Source organism: Ambystoma mexicanum, chromosome 6p (genome assembly GCF_040938575.1).
Source record: "Ambystoma mexicanum isolate Mex_15411 chromosome 6p, UKY_AmexF1_1, whole genome shotgun sequence".
NCBI classification, from domain to species: Eukaryota; Metazoa; Chordata; class Amphibia; order Caudata; family Ambystomatidae; genus Ambystoma; species Ambystoma mexicanum.
In genome coordinates this window covers 1,261,792,713-1,261,815,310 of record NC_090935.1, presented here as the reverse complement: position 1 = coordinate 1,261,815,310, position 22,598 = coordinate 1,261,792,713, and the positions used below count along the sequence as shown (strand labels likewise).

At 45.0% G+C, this 22,598-nt stretch overlaps 1 protein-coding gene across 5 annotated transcripts in view; it reads left to right on the top strand.

Moving 5' to 3' along the window:
• Nucleotides 1-22,598, top strand: part of LOC138510347 (glycine N-phenylacetyltransferase-like) — a 264,370-nt gene that overhangs the window by 215,231 nt on the left and 26,541 nt on the right. For all 5 annotated transcript variants that reach the window (XM_069625923.1, XM_069625920.1, XM_069625924.1 and 2 more), the window contains 2 exons: nt 2,593-2,719; nt 12,379-12,559. In XM_069625923.1, coding sequence (XP_069482024.1) covers nt 2,593-2,719; nt 12,379-12,559 — 308 coding nt within the window. The remainder of the gene's footprint in view (nt 1-2,592; nt 2,720-12,378; nt 12,560-22,598) is intronic.

The following is a 22,598-nucleotide window of genomic DNA, read 5'->3' as shown; positions in this document are numbered from 1 at the left end:
GCAATCCAGAATATATTTTCCCTCCCGCCCCATCACAAGGGTATTTCAATCAAGGCAACAAAACCAAGTACAACTACCATGGAAACTTCCCCAACAATCCCTCCTCCCCGTACTTCCCCCAAACTAGATGCACCTGCTGCCCGTTTCCTGCATCAACTGGATATGTGAGAACCTCATCAACCATGTGTGGGGTGACCATCATTGAAGCCGATGTTAGCCCAAGTGCCCTCCCAGGCACACCAATAGACAGAGACCCCTGTTAAAAGAATAACTGTCTATGGCCGATACCATCCTGGCAGCCAGCACAGCTGTTGCCGTCTGTCTCTGAAGCAACCTTCAAGGATGCGGGCCGCTCTGCGGGTTACATCTCGAGCAGCACTGAGGACGCCCCCAATTCCAACTCCGGACGTGGCCACTGTTCCCTAGGTGGCTTAGGCCCAGGTTCAGACAAGATCTGTGTTTCAAGCCAGGGACCCTACGCGCACATTCTAGAGAAGAATTTTGAAAGCTTCTTTAGCGAACAGGTCCGCCAACCATTGTTCCAAAAAGAGCTCCATGCTAGGCCCCTCCTATTTTTCTGGCACCCCAAGAATGCAGAGGTTGTTGCGCCTCCACCTGTGCCAGATGCTATACCCCCGTCTTGACGACAGCATTCCTCGCTGCAGTCCGGGAGCCCGCTCTCTGAGTTGTTCCACCCCCGTTGGGAGCGTCTTCTGAGCACCCACCGGGGGTCCGGTGTTAGATGGGGGGCCCCCGCACCCAGCAGCTGCTGGAGCACCCAGGGCTGCTGATACCTTTCTAGGCACCCGCGCCTTTGTTGTTCCTGCTCTCACCGCCGCGAGACCGGCTTGTGCCCTTTAGGTCCCTCTGCCGCCTGCCGGTGAAACAGCCCTGCAGGCACACCACCTGCCCGAGCACTTGCCAGTCTGTATTGCTGGGCAACTGGCTTGCAGAGACTGACCCCAGCGCTGCTGCAGCCCACTCAGGTTACCAGTGCTTGCTGTGGCAGTCCGCCAACTCTGCCGATTTCGCTTTCAAGATGGCTCCCGGCCTGGCACTAGTCCCACGGATGTCGTTTTAGGGTCTCCGGGCATCAATTTCCCATGGGATCAGAGCGGAGTATAGTCAATACACTCCGGCTCAAAAAAAATGTGAAACCTGCAATAGGATATGCTCTGGAAGCAGGGTTTTAATTTAAGGATAGCAGTTGCCTCGGAGGACCTGCAGAGACTCACGTCTACATCGGTTACTTGCACAACAGCACCCGTGGATTTTATCGCTGATGCTTTTAACTCTGTTTTATTGACATGCTCTTTGTTTTACTGCGATTCTATATGCTGTTAACTTGTCTTTTATGAATTTTGGAATATGCTGTCAATTGTGAAACTGATTATATATTTTGTATTCATGCTTTTATGGCTATGCCGAATAAAGTAAATTGACTGATTTGCTTTGTCATTGGTTCCTGACATATTTCTTCCCCGTCTAATTGGCTGAGACTCAGCTTAGATTATTAACTTGACAATATAATACAGAACCAACCCGTAGCAAGGATATGATGCGAATAACTGCCAGGAACCAATCTTGCTGACTTTTTCTCATATTGTACCCACGGATATGTCTATTTCCATTAGCAATTTAAATGTAATGATCCAAAGAATGTTCTTCACCTCACCTAACTCTATGAAATGGGACTGGTCCAGTCTCCTATAGTGTTGTCCTGCAAGTTGCTAACTAGGAGCACCTTAATTGTCTCTAGAAAGCCAATGTTTTGATTTTATATAAATAAACCCTTGCCATCCTATTGATTCTGTTTGGAGATGTATTTCCACCTTTAGAAATATGGATCTCTGAAGAGCGTTATGTATACAGTGTTTTTTTTCGGGCACAATAACCATAGTAACTGCTTGAAAAAAATTCAACTAAAAAAATATATGGCCAGTTGATGGCTTTCCCTGAGGCACACCGGCTTTATGACACAGGGATACCCTGATATTGCAAGCACTCTGAGAGGTTGATAGAAGCTTCATATTAGCAAGTAACTTGCATGTGCTTTTTGTTCACTAAAGGATTAGGTGATACCAAATAAATGGAGCTCCTTAATGCACCTATTGTGATTACAGCATGTGTGGTGAAATGATAGTGGCGTTCAGTTTTGTAATCCTGTAGTCGTGGAGTAGTCACTAATGTTTAGGAGGCGGGGATGGGCTAGGGAAGTGGAGGAAATGGTACAGGGATTTCACATTGTTTCAAAATCCACCTGAACGTGGGCAGAAGGTGCTAGAGTACAGATCTGACTGATGCGACTCACATGTTCAATGCATGGTGGTTATCTGAATTGTGTGATGGGCCAGTGGATTTGGGGACCAACAGAATTACATTATGCATGACCGTATTTGAATTTTGTTTTTCACATTGGTTAGTTGTGACCTAGTAACACTTACAAGCAATGTCCTTATGGTACGTTTCTGTAAATATCTACAGACTTCAGTTTTGAGGGGAAAACTGCTCTTCGTTAATTGAGGCATGTAAGAAATCGACTGTTTCGCAATCAGCTGTTGTTTGATGAGCATCTGCCTCTCACCCTCCCAGGAGCGGATTGATGACCTGGATTCTTATACTAACAGCTACTACATGTTCACTCAAGATATGAAAGGGTTACATGAGATCCTGGAAAACACAGATTCTGTGGACTGGACTCAAGTTCTGCAGATACAAGGTGAGGGACAGTGTTTGACAGGGTCTGAGAAGAAGCGCATATGATAGTCTTTGATCATTGGCTTGGCTACCCGGCGGGAGGGAGGGAGCATGTACTTTATTAACTTCCATCAGTTGCAGTCTCTGCGCATGCCCTGTAGATAAGAGAATCTCTCATTGCAGCACCTAGAAGTAGGAGAACTATGTTAAGAAACACCATATTAAGTCATATTGTTCTGTTTGCTCTTAAATCATTTTGTGTGCACCCTTGTAGAAGCCAAGAGCAAAAATGTGAAACATTGAGGTAGTTCTTTTGTGCTATAGTACATGAATTGGCCAATGGATGCACCCTGCAAACTCATTTGTGTTGTTGAACAGAGGGTGAGAGTTTGAAAGGGCACCCACTTGTTAGTTGGCCATTGGTTATTAGCTTGACAAAGTGGGGTGACAAAGGAGGCCAGTTACATCCCAAAACGAGGATGGCGAGAGGTTTCTGGGGAATCATCAGGTTACCATCACTTTCTCATGTAGCGGACTATCACATAAATAAACACCTGTTAGATAAAAAAAGAACGCTGACCCATTCAAGGTGTGTTTAAGGTCCTTTTAGAGAAGTATAGTGTTCCACAATAGGATTCTAGACCGTCAAGCTATGGGCACTGTTGCCATTATTGACCTTTAATGGAGCAAACCTCTATCACATATTCTGCAGAGATCTCCTCCCGCTTCTGGAACTTTCTGCGGTGGTCTATGCAGGCTCCATCAAATGCCCATGAGACATACCGCAGGACTGGAATATTTGACCCAAACACTACACAGAGCTCACACGCAGTATTTACATAAACTGACACTCCATGCAACTGTCTCAAAAAACATTCACTTTATAAAACCCCTGTCCAGAATTTGGAGAATCACCTGTTCCTTGAGTCCGCACCAGGAGGCAGAGCCGTTGTGCAGCGCACCAGCTCACAGACCGGTAGGCCTTGCATTTTCTTCTCTACACAGCAGCCAGGTCACAGGCTTACAGGAAAGCTGTGGCAATGCAAAGTTTCTGTTCTCAAGCTCACGCGTATTACAAACCTCTTCAGTTAAGGAAGACTCATTGCAGGGTATAGGCAGAGCGAACATGAAGGTGGGAGTAGGTTGGGAGAGCAGCTATACAAGTGGACCTCTTCTGTCTACCAAGATGTCAGGAAGCCCTTTTATAAGTTTGTCCCGGCATCCATACCATCCATTACTTTCAACTGTTCATTACTGCAAACCGATACCAAGACCCCCACTAATTCTGAGACATAGATGCAAGCTTTCACAGTAAGACCAGCAAGGGGGGTTGGGGGGGAATTTGGGGGTTAGGGGGTGGTAGTGGATCCGCAGTGCTATAACAAGTTCTGAAAAGGAGATACAAGCAAGAGTTTGGAGCACATTGGAAGAGGACTTTTTTTTAATAAAGATATAAAGGTGGAGGTCATGTGTGAGGAGGAGCTCAGAGCGAGGAGGTTGGAAACAGGAAAGCCTAAATGGAAGGTTTGACACCAGGAGAGACGGTGGAAGAAGTAGAATTAAAAGAGGAGGTGATGGGATAAGGGACACACTGTATTTGTGGTGAAAAAGTGAGGATGGTGGGGGGTGAATTAGGGAGGGATCTGGGGTTGAAATACCCCTTTTTGAGTTAAACCCACCAACGCTAGAGATGGCAGTAGGGGTCTGGACCATTTTCCAACCCGTTGAAGGCTGCTACAAATTGGCCTAAAACACACAGCCGTTTTGCTATGCAACCTTCACCGGGTGGCCTACCCTCATAGAACCACGCAAACCTAGAAAGGATTGGGTGGTGCTCCGAGGTAGTACGTGGGTTCCCAGAGGGGCAATGAAAGGGAGAGGGCCCTTTGGGGGTAGTGAGGGCACAAGTAAGGAAAGGGTTGCAAAATGTAAAGCAGTGATCACCAAGGGCCAAGTCTCTCGTGGTGGGAAGTAGTAACACTCTAGACCTACCCTTTCTGTAATGGCTTGGCAGGTGAAGAACAATGGTCCAGAGGGTTGCCCAGAGCAATTACCAGAGGTTTAAAATTAATTATAAACCTTCCAGCCATCATCTCTTTGTTTTTGCTCCCTGGGGGCAGCCTTCCCAAATCTCAGCCTCTGCTTTTCTCTTATCCGAAGACTTTCTCTGCCGCTAAGACTATACAACTCAGAGTTAGAGAGACCAAGGCCATGGAATAATCTTGACAGTGTGCAAAAAAATGTTCGGGAATCCCTCGAAGCAGACAAGGCACAGAGATCCCATAGCTGCGGAGTATGTGATTCCCCATGAAAGCCTACAATGGAAGAGCCTGAAAGATTATGCAGAGCTGTACGCGAAAACCTCCTGGAAGACTTGCAGCATTGAGCACAGACATTGCCAGCCATTTGCAATGAGAAGACCCCATAAGCCACAAGAGACCCAGAGGCACTACCCAATATAGTGTTTAGGGTTTCCTCAAGGAGAATCAATTACTATGGATCTTGGTAAGGGTCTGTTGAAGGGAGGGAACCCGAAGGTTGTGTTCCATTTCTTCCACCCTTTTGTTTGGGCTGTCCAGTACAGGGATCAAAATTAAGGTTTGATAAGCAGGAGTTAAAAGCAGCTCCTGGGTATCAAACATTAACAAGTGACCAGGAGCTACCACTGGAGAACGAGGAGCTAGTAAATAGCGTTCCGCAAATCTAACTTCTGCAAAAGATGCAAACATATTTTGTCCATTATGTTATGCTTTAAATGTCTCATAGATCTGTTCTTATGATTATTAGCACTTGGGGCAGGGGCAGCAACCCATCAGGTTGCTCAGAACGCGGGCTGTAACTGCCAATCTAAGCCCACATTCCAAGCAAACTTCTGCAGTTTCCCCCACCCTGCCATCTCACCCCACCTTCCCTTCCCTTCTGAGCCCTGTCATCCAGATCCATGGCAGACATATTTAGTAAGACGTCCCATTCTTTCACAAGAATACTTTGCTCTCAGCACCCCGGGTTACCAGATAGGCAACCCGGGGTGCTAATAGCGGTAAGACCCTCTCTGGTGGGCCGTATCGGGTGTTATCGGCCCGGGGACCCTCGTTAAATGCTCTTGTTATGCTCAGGTCTTTAACTCGGGTCCCGGGCCGATAACACCCTTTAAACTTAATTCATAGATTGTCCCAAACGTAAAGAGTTAAATAGGTGCGTTTGTTCAGCATCAGTTGGCCTGGGAGCCAAATGTAGTTCCTGGTAGCTGTTGGTATCAAGCTAGCCAGGCTCTTCTATGCTACAACCGGGAGCTAAATAGTTCGCAGCTCCCCATAATTTCGAACCCTGCCAATATATGTTAACCCAAATAACTTGCACATCAACCAAATTCTTATGACCTGGTCTCCTTAATAATGTGTTACCTTGTTACACTCCATAACATTTTCCAAAAGCATTCCATATACACTGTGGCTCAGTGTGTTTGGCCTAGGGGTAGCTGCAGTGTTTGAAATGCTGGGGTGCTGAAGAGGTGTACTAGGCGTGCTCAAGGATACTGCTAAGAAATTGGACCATTGCTTCTTTGTCACAGTCCTTGTTTCTCGTTAAAGTAATAGTAAAGTATCTTGATGGGTTGTAAACCGTGCACACCAAAACACGACTTTGCTTTGAATAAAGTAAATTGGGAGAAATATAAGACCGATCTGCTCACTATTTCACAAAGGTAAATGGAAATGGCATTTGAGGGTCCATGTTTCCCTTTTCAAAGCATCCATAAATTGTTCCCCAGTTTTGCTCAGCTTATGAAGTAGCCAGCCTTGCAGGTCTGTCCCATACCACATACCCAACCTAGATCCCTAGCCCTGCATTGCTGCCGCAAACATAGCTTCTGGTCAAAAGAAACCAAGCTAATCCTGGGCATAGACAAAGTCCTTTTAAATCAAGAGAATAAAGTCTCTTCTGAGGAGGTTGACTAATGAAAGAGAGTCTACAACCAAATGTCATGAATGACATGGAAAGTTGACAATGCCTTTGAAAGGAAAGAAGGGCTTCCTGGAGATCAAACATGTCCAGTAGCCATAATATAAGAGATCAGTAGTAAAGACATTTTAAAAGACGAGACCATTTGAAATTGATATTTTTACCCTCATTTTTCCTCCTTCTTTTTACTCTAGCCTATGACTGATTAATCTCCCTTTTCCTTTTTCCCAAGTAGTCCTTCTGTACATTTGTACTTTAAACTGGTTTTTTTTGTTTTCAGAAGCAGCCCACTGTTTTACTCTTGACCCTTCAATAAAGTAGCACATTATCTTTTTTGACTTGGCCTGCTGATTTCACCTAAACTGTCACCAATTTACTCTGTTATTGGAGCCCATACATTCAAATACCTGTGGTAGTAGACTTTAGTGCTAGGCAGGTTGCTCTCCTTTAGATGTTTTGACCTACAACTCCCACAATCAATCACCATGTATTATTCTGGTGACAGTTGATGTGAGTTGTTGGCAAAAACTTCAGGGGGGCTGCATGTTGCCCATGACTGATTCCCATTGGCAGGCTGAGTTAACAGAGACAGTAGGCTATAACCATCCTAGAACTGCCGACCATTTAAAGCATCGTTCCCGTAGCGCTTTGGGATGACATCGGGCGTGCTGGTCCCTGGGCCCAGGTGGCTTACATATAGAATATTACCAAATCTTCCACAAACCCACGAGTCCCTAAATTACTAGAATTATTTCAATATTCTATGTATGTTGTCCCTCTTTCTGTCTAATTTACAGAAGCTAACATTGTAATTCCCAAAAATAAGAACCATACCAACCCCCCAAAGAAAATTGGCATAAATGTCCATTGTAAAGTATTCAAAAAATATCAGCAAGGATTAAAACTGAGCAGGCAGGATTTGTAAAAAGCGATTTGTAAAAAGCGGACAAGCAAACTCCAACACGCCTTCTCATGGCCATTATTACCTTTTCCAGCCAAAGTCTAAATGAATCGTGCAATTAGATGCTGAAAAGCATTTGAGCACTTGGAATGAGCCGTCCTCTTTAAAGCCGTTGAGTGACATGACATTTGCAATCCTTTCATACACCTGGTCAAATGCTTATACTATGCCCCCAGATCATCAAGTATATCTGTTCTGTACAACATAATATTGTCCCTCTTCCAACTAAATGGAGGTATAAGACAGGGACGGCCGTTCTCCCTATCCTCTTTATCTCACTCTGAAACACCTACTTGAAAGTATATGAAATCATGTTGAATTTGGGTATTAAAGTACAAAATGAAAATATTAAAATGGATGCTTACGCAGACCATGTCATCCTCTTCTTGTCCAGTCCCACTACATCAATAAGCAAAGTTATGCAATGCTGTGATATGTTTGCACAGGTTTCTGGGTACAAATATTCAGGTATTAGACTGAGTTACTTCCTTTAATCAGAACATGCACAAAAGTGGATCTTCAAAAACTAGCTGTAGGTTCGATGAACTACTCAGTCATGTACATTGGTATTGATGTTACTAACTCTACGCAATTAGCTATCTAAAAGATAGTCCTCCACAAACCATGAAGTAAAAGATAAACCTGAGATGGTCACTGCTTTTCCTATCATGGTGGGGTAAATTGGACACTATAAAAATGGTTGCCCTGCTAGTTTGCAGTCTGCTAGTAACGAGTCACAATCTGCTTGAAGAATAAGTTCATAAAGAACTCAACTACATCCTGTCAATTGTTGTGAGAAAAAAAGCCCACAAACATCGATGACAACCTGATTGTAGAACCAAAAATACTCCAAACTTTGAATCTTTCCTCCAAGATCATCCTCCAATAGATAAATGTTCACACCTCAACAAAGACTGAAGTGCCCATAGGTTGAATGTGAAGAAACTCTTTCCTAGGTATTGCGGCTTCTTAATGAAAAACACTTAAGAAATCCAGGATCAACCAGTACTAGTAGCCCCGACTAAAGCATTTAAGAGATGCTGGGAGCATATGCAGGACAGCTCTGAAAAATATTTTCACTCTGTCTGGCTAAACCCAAAAATAACAATCAATGAGAAACTACTCAATTGGAAGAAATGGATAGAAAAAATATTTTTGGGGATGCATCAGTTATATCGCAGGAGCCAACATACGTTTGCAGAAAAACAAACCATATATGGCCTTTGAAGAGACCAATTTGGACACCATTTTGTGTATTTAATAAAATGATTAGTGAGTGAATGTCCACATTTGGGATAACACTGAAGATTTTATTCTGTGTTAACAAAAATTTAGAGTCCGCTCTATATACAAAATTGGGCAATGCCAAAACTGTTCTGAAATCCACACTTGAAATAGGAAAGTAACCTATGCATGAACTTCGATCAGCATCAATTAATGATATCTATAATAATCTCAAAATCATATAAGGCTTTAGAGCATTCTAGCACCTGGAAAATATACATATCTGCCATTTGACCTCACCCGCTCTGCGGGAGATGTAACCAACCCGAAGAAAATGGTACATTAGAACACATGCACATCTGCACAGAAATTACAAGATTTTACTCAGATATATTTCACAATATACATTGAAGACCTTTCTCTCACACTAAAAAATCTATATCTTACATTTTCTGGTTAAAAATCACTTCCCACAAATCACCCATGCCAATTTAATAGATATATTGTTAGCAGTGGCTTTGGAGGCTATTACATTACAGGTGAAAACGACCCACCCTTTAGAGCAAGATGGAACTCCATCTATCTGACAAACACACATGAAAAACCTTATTCGTTATAAAACCACACACTTTGAACAAATTCTTCCAGATTTGGCACTCCATGGACATTTTCCTTGACAAATCTAGGACGACTGAAAGGTGTACATTCAACAGCTCAGAAGTACGCGGAAACCATCATGGATCTGTCAACAAACCTTCTCTGTCCGCCGAGTTCAACCTTGATTTTACAGTACCACAGATAATAACTAAACCTACACTAATCCCTGAATGACATGCAGCAAAATTACACTCTCAAATCTTTAATATGGTCGCCTTATAATAATCTTCATGTTTATATCAGACACACATAACCTTCCTGTAATGCTCACCTGTGCCAAATCGGCTTCTTTTTCTCTGCTTCTTTTGTTTCTCATTCTCTCACTTCCTCCCTCTTCCTTCTTACAGTTTCACTCTACCTACATGCTAAACACCTAGAGCTATTTTTCCTTGCGGTTCAGACTCAGACATAACCTCAGATTCATTTATTGATCTAAACCATACCACCAAAAGCGATTACAACCAGTTATTTCATCTCCTGACCGATCTTAGATGTATATTGAGTTACCTTGTAAGGACTAAAACAATTTGATAAAACCTTGCCCTAGTCACTGTAATCAATGTGAATTACCACAGAGCAATGCATAATGTGACCCATTATTTCCTTCCATCTGTGATGTTTGATGACACTGTTTGTGTATTCTTGTAATTCATAACAAATCTCAATAATAAGTATTAAAAGAAAAGAAAACATTGGCAAGAAAAATATTATGCCTGTTAAATTCTGCAGGAGAATTTCAACACATTCTTGATTAAGTTAAAAAAAAAATGTTTAGACCAAGTTTCATCCCAGACGCCAGCCTATCGAACCTGTGCTACTCAATGTTTGTTTGTTTTATTATTCATAATGCGCGATCATACCCTCGGATAACAGGGCGCAGCAGTTACATGTATATGCGAAGCTTAGTTACAACAGTGAGATTATATACATACATACAATTATAGCGAAATTATATACATACAAGAAATATAGGTACATCATATGTAGCAAACGGACCGCTTACTGGCATTGGAAGTATAAACAAATAAAGATAGTTAAAGTATGTACAAATAAACAGTGGGGTGGAGGGGCGGTACTCCTCGCGGTAGGGCCTGGCAGCATGTTGCGTTTGAAGGTCCTACGTTTTCAACCATAGGACAATGTTAGACCGGAAGTTGTGGTAGGGAAGGTCCATTCTCAGATTGGGAGGTAGGGAGTTCCACAATTTAGCTGCTTTCACTGGGAAGCTGTTGCCCCCTAATGTGGAGCGATTGAAGTTAGGGATAGAGAGGCAATCTTTATAAGCTATTCTTGTGGGTCTCAGGGAAGTCTGTCTGTGGAATCTGTCGACCAAATAAGTGGGAGCTGCGTTGTTAAAAGATTTGTGAATAAGTGACAGGGTTTTTAGGAGAATCTTGTCGTTGATAGGGAGCCAGTTATTCTGTTGGCTATATGCAGAGATGTGGTCTCTTCTGGAGAAGCCTAATGCCGCTCTGAGGGTGTTATTTTGTACGGTTTGTATTTTACTGGTGATAGCTTTGGTGGATCCTAGATAAAGGGATTGCAGTAGTCCAGGCGAGACAAGATAAGGGCTCTGGCAATGGTCATGCAGCTGGTATCGGAGAGAAATGGCTTGGCTGCACTAATCAGTTTACACGTGTAGGCCGTAGAGGATACTAAGGAGTTCACCTGTTTGTTAAATGAGAGGTTTGAGTCCAGGTAAAAACCCAATGTTTTGACCTCTTGTCTTACTTTGATAGGGTTGCCATTGATTATAAATGAGGAATAGACATGGCCTAGTTTCTTTAGGCTGTTGTTTCCAAGACAAGTGCGTTGCCCCTGAGCTATTCTCACGGGTCCAAGTAATGTTCAGAACTTTGTATATTGTGGCAGACCAGAAGGAGGAGTCAAATTCACTGCAGACATTTTCAAGGGTTTTATTAAATAATAATGTAATAAAGTCCTAACTACCTTTATTGCTAAGGGGATGTTCCCTGCCCAACAAAGCATACTAAGGGTGCTCTTCCATCATCAAAAGTCCAAAGAAATGGTCCTCCGTCCAAAACTTACTTTGTACTAGACCTATCTTTATAACTAACAACTTAATGGCACAAGAATGTTCAGCGTCTGGTAACTTTCCTTTAGCTGGACTTCCTGGGCTTCTACTTAGGGTTTTCCAAAAACAAGCAAAGTTCTTGGAGTTCTGAAAAAATTGGTAAAAGTCAATAAAGGTGGTTTCTCAGGTTTCTTTGAATATCTCTTATCAGACTCTATGGCCCTTGTTATAGGTTTCTGAATTTGGTCGCCGTAAGGTTAGGGAACCTTCCGGTATCATTATTACACTCTCCTTGGCATGACATCATTGTGATTTCCAATACAAATACCATTATCGAAAAGGAGAACATCAAGCAGAGAATCAGTAGAAGACTTTTGGGTACGTTTTAAGCGGACCGGTAAACTTTACAAGCAATTTTTCCAATCCGTATGCAGAAAGACAATTCTTCAAGAGAAGTCAATGGTGTTTTCCAACACCTTCAGAACAAACTTATTCAAGAAAAGCATTAAGATAACATCAGTAAAAGGATTTTAGTCAATAGTTGGTGTATGAGCGTGCATTAAAACATATGGTTGGGGGAAAATATTGCAAATTGAAAAATGTCAGTGGGTACATACCTATGTTCCAAAGGTACAGCTGGGTTCTATGTGATGGTGATAATTGTATTTGCATATATATTTATTCCACATGCATTTTTGGATAGTATCCAAGGATTCAGTAGGACCACTTGTATTAGCCATTCTTAGTTTTGGCGTGTAACACTGGCCCAGCTATGGAGAGAACCATCTTTTAAGGTCCCCTCTGTATCTAAAACATGGTTTCTCATTTACTTTTCCCATTCCAGGTCTGCAGAGTGGTTTAGATGAGGTGATAAGAAGTACTGCAGCCACCAAAAAGGTGAAGGTAGAGACTGCCAAACGACTTTTGTATGTGAAAGAGGAATCGCTGATACGTTGCCTTAACAGTGAACATCATGCCACATTTGAGAAGCCTGTACAGCCAGCCAAAATCACAGTTTGCAAAAGGTATGTTTGGATAATCGGACTGTAAATACTATTGTGTGTAGAAGCAGGCTTCATAATGTGCACTCTTCACCAGCCATTGCATAGTTTCAATTGAGTAAAAAACGGTGTGCTGTGTACATGGGGAGAATTGAAGGGGTGAGTGACTTTATGCCTGGCTGGTTGCTTGCCCCTAGTAGTAGTGTAGTATGGGAGCACTTTTGTTGGTATGCGTCCTATTTTCCATTAAATTGCCAGAAGACTACACAATCCATGCCACAAATAGACTGAGTACGGTAATGGGAGTTGCCCATAGGAGTTTCCCAGCATGCACACTTTAACAGACATCCTGACAGTCACCTTAGATCTTTAGTTGAGGTAGGGAAACCCCTTTTAGGAATAGAGAAAGATAGGGTTTCTCTTGCTTTATTATTTAATATGTCTTTAGCCCCAAACATGCCACCTTTGTGTCAGAGTCCTTCTTCTGCACCCTTACATACTATGACTAGACCTGGTGGGGGTTTCGGATTCACTCCTGAATCCGTATCGTGTTTGTTTGATCAGGCAGAGCTCTAGATGTGGCAAGTTTGAAGGTGCCAACAACTTCTGATTGCATGACCACCATATAATTTTTCATGATTGGACTCGTCCAAAAACAGCTAGAAGGACATCCCTAAGCTAAGGGAAAAAAAGGCTTTGCTCGTGCATTTGACAATGCAGCATCACAGTACCACTGGAACCTGCACGCACCAAGCCTCACTTCAAGACCAGAGGGAGCCACACTGGCACCCCTTCCATCAGAATAGCACTAATAGTCACTTTACAGGCTAACGTGGTGTCTGGCACTCCCTCACCTACAAGACACTGGCAGTTGGTGTCCAAGTGCTACAAGTGCTGCAACAGCCTCTTGCCTGCTGTTAAACCGTGGGCGCCTCACTTGCGCCATCTTCACTGGCGCTGGAATCGCGTTATGGGAAGTAGCTGCTCTGAGGCACCTGGCTCATCTTTGCTGTGACCAGCAACGTTGTTTACGTTCTTGCACCTTCCACTTTGGGTAGTGGCTAACCTCTTGCACAAATTCGTCACAGGACCTGACTTTTGATAGCTCCTGTTCTTCATAAGCAGAGACTTACTTCTGGATATCCTTGCATAGCACAGCATTAGATCAATGGAAAATATCGGGCGCCACCTGCGCAATGTTTTGGCAAATTCTAAATCGCACCAAGGTCACTGCAAACATGACCACAAAGTATTTATTGACCACACTACATTGTGGACACTCTTATTGTGTGATGTTATGGGCTTCCCTGTTCCTTCTTTTCCACCCTGCTCCCCTCTTGAGGCTATAACTTTCCCTGATCTTCCAGACTTAGCCCTTAGAGGGTCAGACAATATAGAGGCCCCACAACCAAAATCTGTAGTGCTCTTCCTGAACCTGAACATGGGTTCTAGGAAAATCCTTAGAACACACCATGCTCCACCATTTACCGCAGAACACAAATGACACAGTGACACACAATGCAAATAATGCTGTTTTTCTTCTGCACAGTTCCAGCTCCTGAGTTCCAGTTCTGAGTGGCTGTTGCACTTGTACCTGATCCAGCTGCATATGCTGGATGGTCTGTTACAAAATAAGCATTGCATTAGATTAATGCGAAGCAATGAGTCACTGAAATAGCTTGCCGTATCCCCAGTTGGAACTTGAGACCTTCCTAAAGCGAGGACAGTTGGGCACTTTGGCTTTAAACCGCAGCTAGGGGAGTGCAGGAGTCTGAGATCCCCTCTGAAGCTTTCAATGTACTAAGCCTCCACCTCTCGACGCGGCCAGCCCACTAGAGGACTAGAGCTGAGAGTGTGGGGTGAGCCAGGACTGAAGTTCTCTGCCAGCAGCCCAGTTTGTGTTGGATGGAGGAGAGACATTACATCAAGGTACCACCCCGAAGCGGGCTGGATGTCTGGACCTTCCCCACAGTTCATAGAAGGGTGGAAAGTGAAGAAGCCCTAGGGGTTCTTTTTTCTGAGACCTGCCTCCTAGCCACCTCGAAGAAAGCTGAGTGGGCGGGGGGCGTGGGCCAAAGAAAGCTGCCAGGAAGACATAGCCGCCGTTCGAAGGATTGGTTTGTGGGCACAATCTTTTTATTAGCAAGGCATACATTTTCTACAGCCTGCCACTGTGTATTGGTGAGTCTTGATTTTCCTGCTGGTCAGTCTCATGTTCCCACCCCAGCCCCACATTGCCCACGGTGCTGTGCGCATAAACTTGTGGCAATTGTAGTCTGGAGCCTGGAACAAAGACCGAGCCAGGTTTGAAAGAGGTGCGCGGCCACTTCTCGTCCCACGGAGGGAGGGAGATTGCCTGTATAGTTTGGATAGCTCTTTGGTTTGGATTGGAATAATTCAACAGTTATGTTATGTGACACTGAATGAGCCATCTGTGAGACCAATAGGGACACTGGGGATGTCCACAAGCTTTGGAAGAGCAAGCCATTTGAGGTAAATCATGGACTCCCCGCCATGCCATATCCCACCTTGTCCCACATTCATGGCTCTGATTCCATGGAGAAAGATAATCCTGTATCCCCAGAGTAGCCAATTGTTCATTAAAGCCCTATTTCAAAATGTTCTCTCCTCCCATGAACGATAAGAGCCCCTTTTCCAACCCAACCAGCCTGAAGGGAAGCAGCACGCTGTTCAGAAGGAATCCCAGCAATAACGCTGCATGGTCCGCCCTTGTGAGCGGATGCAGTGGTTCCTACACGTGACATTTCTGTGGAAAGGGTCTTTACACCCTCGACTGCTGCTAGTAGGGAGACAATTGTGGACTGATTTTAGTGGGTGTCAAGTTAGATGCCTGCTTTTAAATTCATCAGAGGGAACAGGTACACCAGGGCAGGCTCATTGGGATTGGCCCAGAATCAATAACAACATGAGAGGTGGATGGGAGCCAACTAGCACCGGTCAGGGGCATCATTAGATAATGTGCAATGATGAGGCATGACTGGATCCGCAGGGAAGTACTTCATGCATGTCCCTTTATTTAGTTACATTTGAGTAAGACCAAAATGCATTTAGGCAGAGGCGTAGTCAGGATGGTCTAACAAGTGGGGCCTGAAGCTAATGTACTTGGGCCCACCGCAGTGACATTCACATCTGTAAATGCCCACACAGCATTTCTGAGTGGGTATATACAGATTTTGGGTGGGCTTTTCCCACTCAGTTCCTACCCAGTGTACGCCTCTGCAAGTAAGGTGACCAAATGGTTCCCTACACCCACACAGCAGGGACTTTCCACTCACATTCCACACGTGACATTACCACTCTGAAATCAGCCAGACAGGTATACTAACACTCTGGGAGGGACAGGGAAAGCCAGATACCACTCACCTCCCTTCCCACAGAAGCAAACAGGCATTCAACAAGCACACACCACTCTAAAAGCATTTCACCAACAGTCACTGCCCCACTACAACTAACAGGGGCAGGCCAGCGAAAAGGCAACCTCCTCCATGCTTGCTGTGGAACCAACTAATACATCCACCCTCTCCTTACACATACACATGCACTCACACACCCACTCACATGATATGCCTGAGCCATGCCTTATGTAAGAAAGCAGGGTGGAGAAAAATTAACAAAGCAGACACATTACCAACACTCGACACTCTACCAACCACGTTAGACACCAGGAGTAAGTAGAAATTTAATAGGCCAAATGTTCCCAACCAGCTACAGGAAAGAAGAGACAACTAATTTCAGCAACCGGCCTTGCCTTTTCCTTCGAGGGTCGAGAAGACGAGGCTGGGTAAGGCTGATTCTTCCTGCAATCCACAATACCTGGCTGGATGGGTAAAACGCACCAGGCAAGTGCCCTTCCGGATAGACTTGGATCTTGCCGAAGGGAAAAAAAAGGTAGCTGAAAAAACTCCGTGTGCTAAGGAAGACATGATTTCCGGAGCAGGTCGGATCCAGACAAAGGCAGTAGCAGTTTGGAATAATCCAGAAAGATCCCAGTAAAATACCTGGCTACTGGGCAGGGGTCAGAAGCACAAAAAGGAGTACGGGCCAGAAAACCTCAGCAGCAGTAGAGGGAAGGACGGATTACAGAGTGGAGAAGACCTAGGCAAGAGAAAAAAAGAGGTGTCCAGGGGGAAAGACCAAGGCCAGGGACAAGGAAAACTGGAATCTGAGCTCGGAAGCTCTTGGGCGAGTAATAGAAGAGCATCTGCTCCAAGAAACCTCTTTCTCTTTTCCTCTCTCTCGCCTTCTTAAGCACTCACCCCCCTTGCCCGGCGTCCCTAGTCCCCAGATTGACATATACTGTATACTGACCCCTACTGTGTACGTTTTGACTTATCGATGTGTGACCAACTAAAGGCAAGTGCCTTACCTATATGTCCTCCCTCCGTGATTTTCTAGACTGGCCCTACACTATCACAATGGTTAGTTGACTAAAAAGGGTAATTGGTGTGCCTTTCAGACACTCTCTCCTGATTCGATCTTCTTCCTGTCACGCCCATGTACTCCTCTCAGTCCGATGTACCCTTATTATTATTCCCTCCATCTTTCATGCACACTCAAAACACAGTGCCACTTGCACTCACTAACCAATACCTCACCAGCTCCAAAAATCGTTGCACACTCCACAGTCCTTCCTTCTTCATGGTCTGATACCTCCTCCTCTTACCTCACCCAAACAACTCACAAAGTCCTCCCTCCTGGGGTCTCTTAACTCCCTATCCTCTGGTTGATACTCTGGCCTTGTCTTCCCCAGCCAGGAGGTGTTGCATGCAAATACATCTTTCATATAGTGCTTTAAGCCCCATCCCCTTTCTCTGTGCACAGCTGCCACAGAGCAACAATACCAGTTCATGTTGTACATTGCCCACGTTCTATTTGGGGGTAGGGTGGTCTGGCATGGCCACCCCTAAGGTGAACGCAGTCCTTGTTAGGTGTTTTCCTATTTTATGTCCCTGGTGTTCTAGGCCGGCCACTTGGGTCTTGTTGCCATGTGGACCGAGGATGGTGTGCAGTGTGCTGCATCAGTAATTGCTGTGGAGGCGCTCTGGTTACTCATTCGGTTGCTACCCTTCGCCCGGCTGTGTTTGTACACCACTCACAAAGGGATCCTGGCAGGTGAGCAGGGGTTCTGGCTTTCTTCCAACAGGCTTTCTCTCCCATGCAGGTTTTTGATATTGGTTTGTGTGGGGCACTGATGGGGTTGTCTTGCCGGTGGTGGTCTTCCCTGTCTGTGGTTTCTCTGGAAAAGGAAAGAGAAAACCTGTTCAGCACTTTGGTTCAGAGGCACGAGGTGACGCAAATTGGTACTGCATATGTATAGGCTAGCACTTGGGGAGTGGACAGGAAATGGGGGCCCTCCCAACTGCCACCATCTTCCTCTAGGGTAGGACTAGCTCTGGATTCCGACCTGGTAGGCCTCCCACCCGAAGCTGAGAGGGATTCCCATCTTATCTAGAGAAGGGCAGGGCTCTGACCCTGTCACACAAGAGAAAAACAGATAATGTAGTGGAACGCTGTAAAAAGTCAAGCCTGAGCTACATTTGTAAGGCAGCATATATTGACATTTCATATCTGAGCTTCTAGTTGCATATGTGCTACATGCACACTGGGCCTCATTATGAGCATGGCGGTAGCCGTGCCTGTATGGTATGGTAAATATGTAAAGAATCCCTTGTCCCTCCACATCATGTTTTGACATTCTGGTCCCAGGAAGTGTTATATCATTATTTATTTATTTATTGTATTTGTTTACAGCGCCCAAACCCCTAAGTATCACGGTGCTGGTGCATTGGTGAAGAAGATAAAACAGAAAGGTACAAATGCATGAAAGTAGATATGGGAGATAGTCAGGTAATGGGGATACCGTTCTCTCTCATACAGCGATTAAGGAATATAGACTACTTTGTTACAGCAGTAACTTTCCAAGTCGTCTTGCATCAGGGCAGGCCGTTGACCTGAGATCCTCACGAATGCATGTGTGCACAGCTTGCATTTTAAATTCGTTAGTACCACTGAAGGCACAGCATTCCTGCATTGAAATGACAGTGGCTTCATTACAGAGCTACTCCCCATGTTTTTCCTCCGTGTATTTCGGGACCCTAGCTGGGTAGTATGCTTTCTTTTATTGTGCATTGGCTGTGTCATTATTCACATGCCCACGTACTATACAAACGCAGGACGGTTTCCTTAACTCCTTACACACCTGACGTCATCTCTTCACACACAGCTGTGCGCCAGAAGCTCTGAGATCCCCACGTTACTCGCAGGATTCCCCTTGACCCAGGCCATAGCTCGCAATGAGATCTCCCTGCTCATACCTCGTACAGCGCGCCTACCATAGCCCACACGCACTGCACATAATTGATTGGCCAGGCTTAAAAACCAGCTGTCCCTCCCCCACAGTGTTGGTAGGCACAGTACGAAAGGGTATTTCAAGGGGTCATTCACCCTCACATATCTGTTCCTAGGTGGAATCACTAATCTCTTGCGTTATCTGCTCCAGCAGCACCACACAGCTGGGCACTCACAGGTTTTGGCCATTTTGATGCAGCCGCACATACCCAGCCAGCGCCATACCTGAGGCTGTCAGTATTATACTGTTACCCAGACTCGCCAAATGCTGCCGAGGCCTTCCTTGATCAGTAGGCCTCCCTGGGTGGGGGGACATCGTCTGTGAGATGTGGTGGGTGAACTGCCAGCTGCTTTCAACACTACAGCTTCTCAGTGTGTTGTTTCCTCGCCACCCTGTGGACCACATGTGGCCAGTGTGATGATGGATTACTGGAGACGCAGGTAAGAACTTTATTTAGTTACCTGCAAGTGAAATCATGTTACATGTAAGGGGACCCACAGATGCCCACCACTTGAGGAGCTATCCCAAACGGTCATTGGTGGAATACCAGGGGTAAGGGCCAGTCCACTTTACTTACATTCCACACATGACATCACAATCTCTGGCATCAGACATGCATACACATACTCTGACATGGACCGGGCAAGCCAGATACCACATAATCAAACCTATACAAATTCCCAGTTAGCTGCAGGGAGGGTGTCAAACTGGGTTACTGTCCTACAAGGCAAGAGGAGGGTGGAGGGAACCAGCAGTAGAGGTCAGATCATGAACTCTCATGAAAGCTCACTCAGCAAAGGCTGAAAGCTGGGTGGGAAGTGTGTCCCAGCCAATGGCTGAACCGTGATCAGGGGAGAAAGGAAAGCTACTAACCTACCAAGGGCTATATCTCTGAACCTAAAAGGACATATAGGGTTCCATCTCTATATCTTCAACCAGTCTGGTCTTCTCGCTCAAGAAGTGTGCCTTTTCTCTTCCAGGCAGCTATGAGAGAAAGGTGATCTGGTTTCTCAGCCCCCTCTCTGGTCCTTGGGAGCCAAACTGCCGTGGACCCATTGCTCTTAGACATTCTGAAGTTTGGGGGAATACCAAATATATCTCCTATTTATCTTTCTGGGGGTTCTCCAGGGATAGCTGGATGGATTTTGCTTCATATCCACTGGGCTATTGGAAAATCATTTGTCGCAGAAGTTTGATATAGAAGTGTGGCCCTACTCTCACTTGCCCACTTCTCCCTTCAATGGTATTTTTGGGCCACCCCGCCATCATTATTCCGAAGTACTCTTCCCTGTTCCCTAATACCTATAAAGGTGAGCTGCCCTCTTCTATCCCCTTCTGCAGCAATTCTCATTCCTTACTCTCCTGATGGTATTTCTCATTCTTGTACCAGCGGGTGACTCGCTCTTGATGATGATAGTCGGTCTTCTCTTCCTAACAACTTTCTTTCTCAGTGGGATCTCTGTTGCTCAATCAATGTAATTCTCTCCAGTGATCTCCCTTTTCTGTTTCTTATCCTCATATTCTATCCTCCTGCAATACCTTTCCAGTACTCTCTTGGATATGTATATTCCATCTACTTTCCAACTTCCCTCTCAGGGTTGGTACCCTTCCAAATGTGTGCTAATCTAGTCTTTCTTATTCTACAAGTCCTTGTCCATTTGTTCTCCCCTAACTGTTTTGTTCTAGCATACTTCTATTCTCCAGTCCAATCCCTCTTTCTTTCTCCTTCCAGATGGTACCCTTCTCATTCTTCTCCCAGTCAATATAGTTTCCCTTATTTCCGGGCACTTTAACGTTTCCTCTGGCTTCCCTTTCTCTCTCTCTCGCTTCCCAGGTGGTACCCATTGCTTCACTCTCTAAGATGGCCACTATTCCCTCCTTTATTCCTTAACTATCTCTAACATGTTTTCTCCTTTTTTACTGTCCCATGCATCTCTTAACTCCTCACAAAGCAGGGCCTGTGCCTTGCAGCACTCTGTGGTGGTGCTTCTGTCTGCTGATGGAATCTCTCTGGTTAATGCCTGCTGCTCTCCTCTGGCCAGCTATACCTGGTTCATCTCCCTCGGACCATGGCTTCTTTCCACCTTAAAACTCTTCCCACGGCAGATTGGGCCATGTGTTCAGGGTCAGGTGATCTGAGGGTTGGGCCTGGCAGCCGGTCAGTGGTTTGCTTTCTATTCTCTTTCCCTGATACTGCCTGCTTTACTCTGTTGCTCTGTGCTCCCAGTATATGTTAAACTGGTATTTAACCACACATAGTTTGGGAAACTAATAAATACTGCTTTTTATTTTCAGTTGTTTGGGAATTGTAATTTTCTGTCTCTTGTACCGCTTGCTGGTGTAAGGGAATCATGTTTGAAGCATTTATAGCAAGCATGGGAGATGCATGTTTGTTTTCTTAAATGTGTTACTATTAAAATGGAATAAAATGTATCCCTATAGCTCAGTCAGACTTTGCTGTACATTTTTCTCTGGTGTTTTGCTGTTGGAAATAAATTAACAGATCCATTGACAACAACGCGCCCATACACTGCAGTAGGAATTGCTGCATGACACAGCTTTACTGGCGTCTTGGCATTGCTAAGTAACACTGTTGCTGGCTTCCAATCCCTGTTTGGACTTAGTGTGCACACACTTAGGTCTGCTTCTCTATTGCCCTTCCTTTCACTTACAAGGTTAGTAGCATGTATCTCTGGGCTTGTGTGAATGTTCACAATAAGGGCACAAGTCACTGGGCTTCATTAGGAGTTTGGAAGTAGCCATGTCGTTTTTAGCGGCATGGCTACCCCCTAACAGGGTACCGAGTCCGGGTTCCAGAAATAGGGCATTACCGGGCCATGCCGACTTTAGCGGGCCCCGTAATTCCTATTCTCAGGACCCGGACCCGGTACATCCCCATTCCCATTGAGCCCCTATAGGGCTCAATGGGAATGGGGAAGATGCTAACAACTGGCCTGTTAATGACGGGCCTGTTAGTCTCCTGGTCTGCTAGTAGGGTCCCGCTCTGCACGTCTGGTCTGGCCAGGCGTCCAGAGCGGGACCTGCTGCAGACCTCGTAATGTGGCGGCCCGGAATGAACGGTGACATTCCCTTACCGGCAGCGTTCATTCCGCGGCCACCTATTTTGTAATGAGGCCCACTGACTCTTGGTCCTTGGCCCCTTGAGTCAGTTCAACTGGTGAGGCCTCCACCCTCAAGTCTTTGCCAGTGTAATGATATCAATTGCTGACACTGCGGTAAATCAATCATTTCGTTTATTTTGCTTACTTCGTAGTGGCACAGACAAGTATGCATATATTAAAATGCCCCCATCATTTATCGCACACAAACTCCAACCGTCCCCTCTCCCGTCACTTTCTTTCCACATACCAAGAATCCTTTTCCCCCCGTAGTCGACCAGACAACTAATGCCACGATGTGACACTGCTCTCTTCTTTAAAGGTGAGTGGCATATTGTTATTTTCAACTGCATTCAGCGATTCAAATTCAGTACATCTAATTGCACAGTAGGTGTGCGAATAGCTCATCAACTGCTGATTCTAAAAGGCCATTTTAGTACACATAGATGGCCATCTATCATGGACAAGGGGAAAGCAAGAATGCAAAGAAGCAAAACTGTACTAAAAGGCTCCAGAAGAAGGCAAGTGACCAGATGGTGTCATGGTGATTAGCAAATACTTTTATTGAATTCAT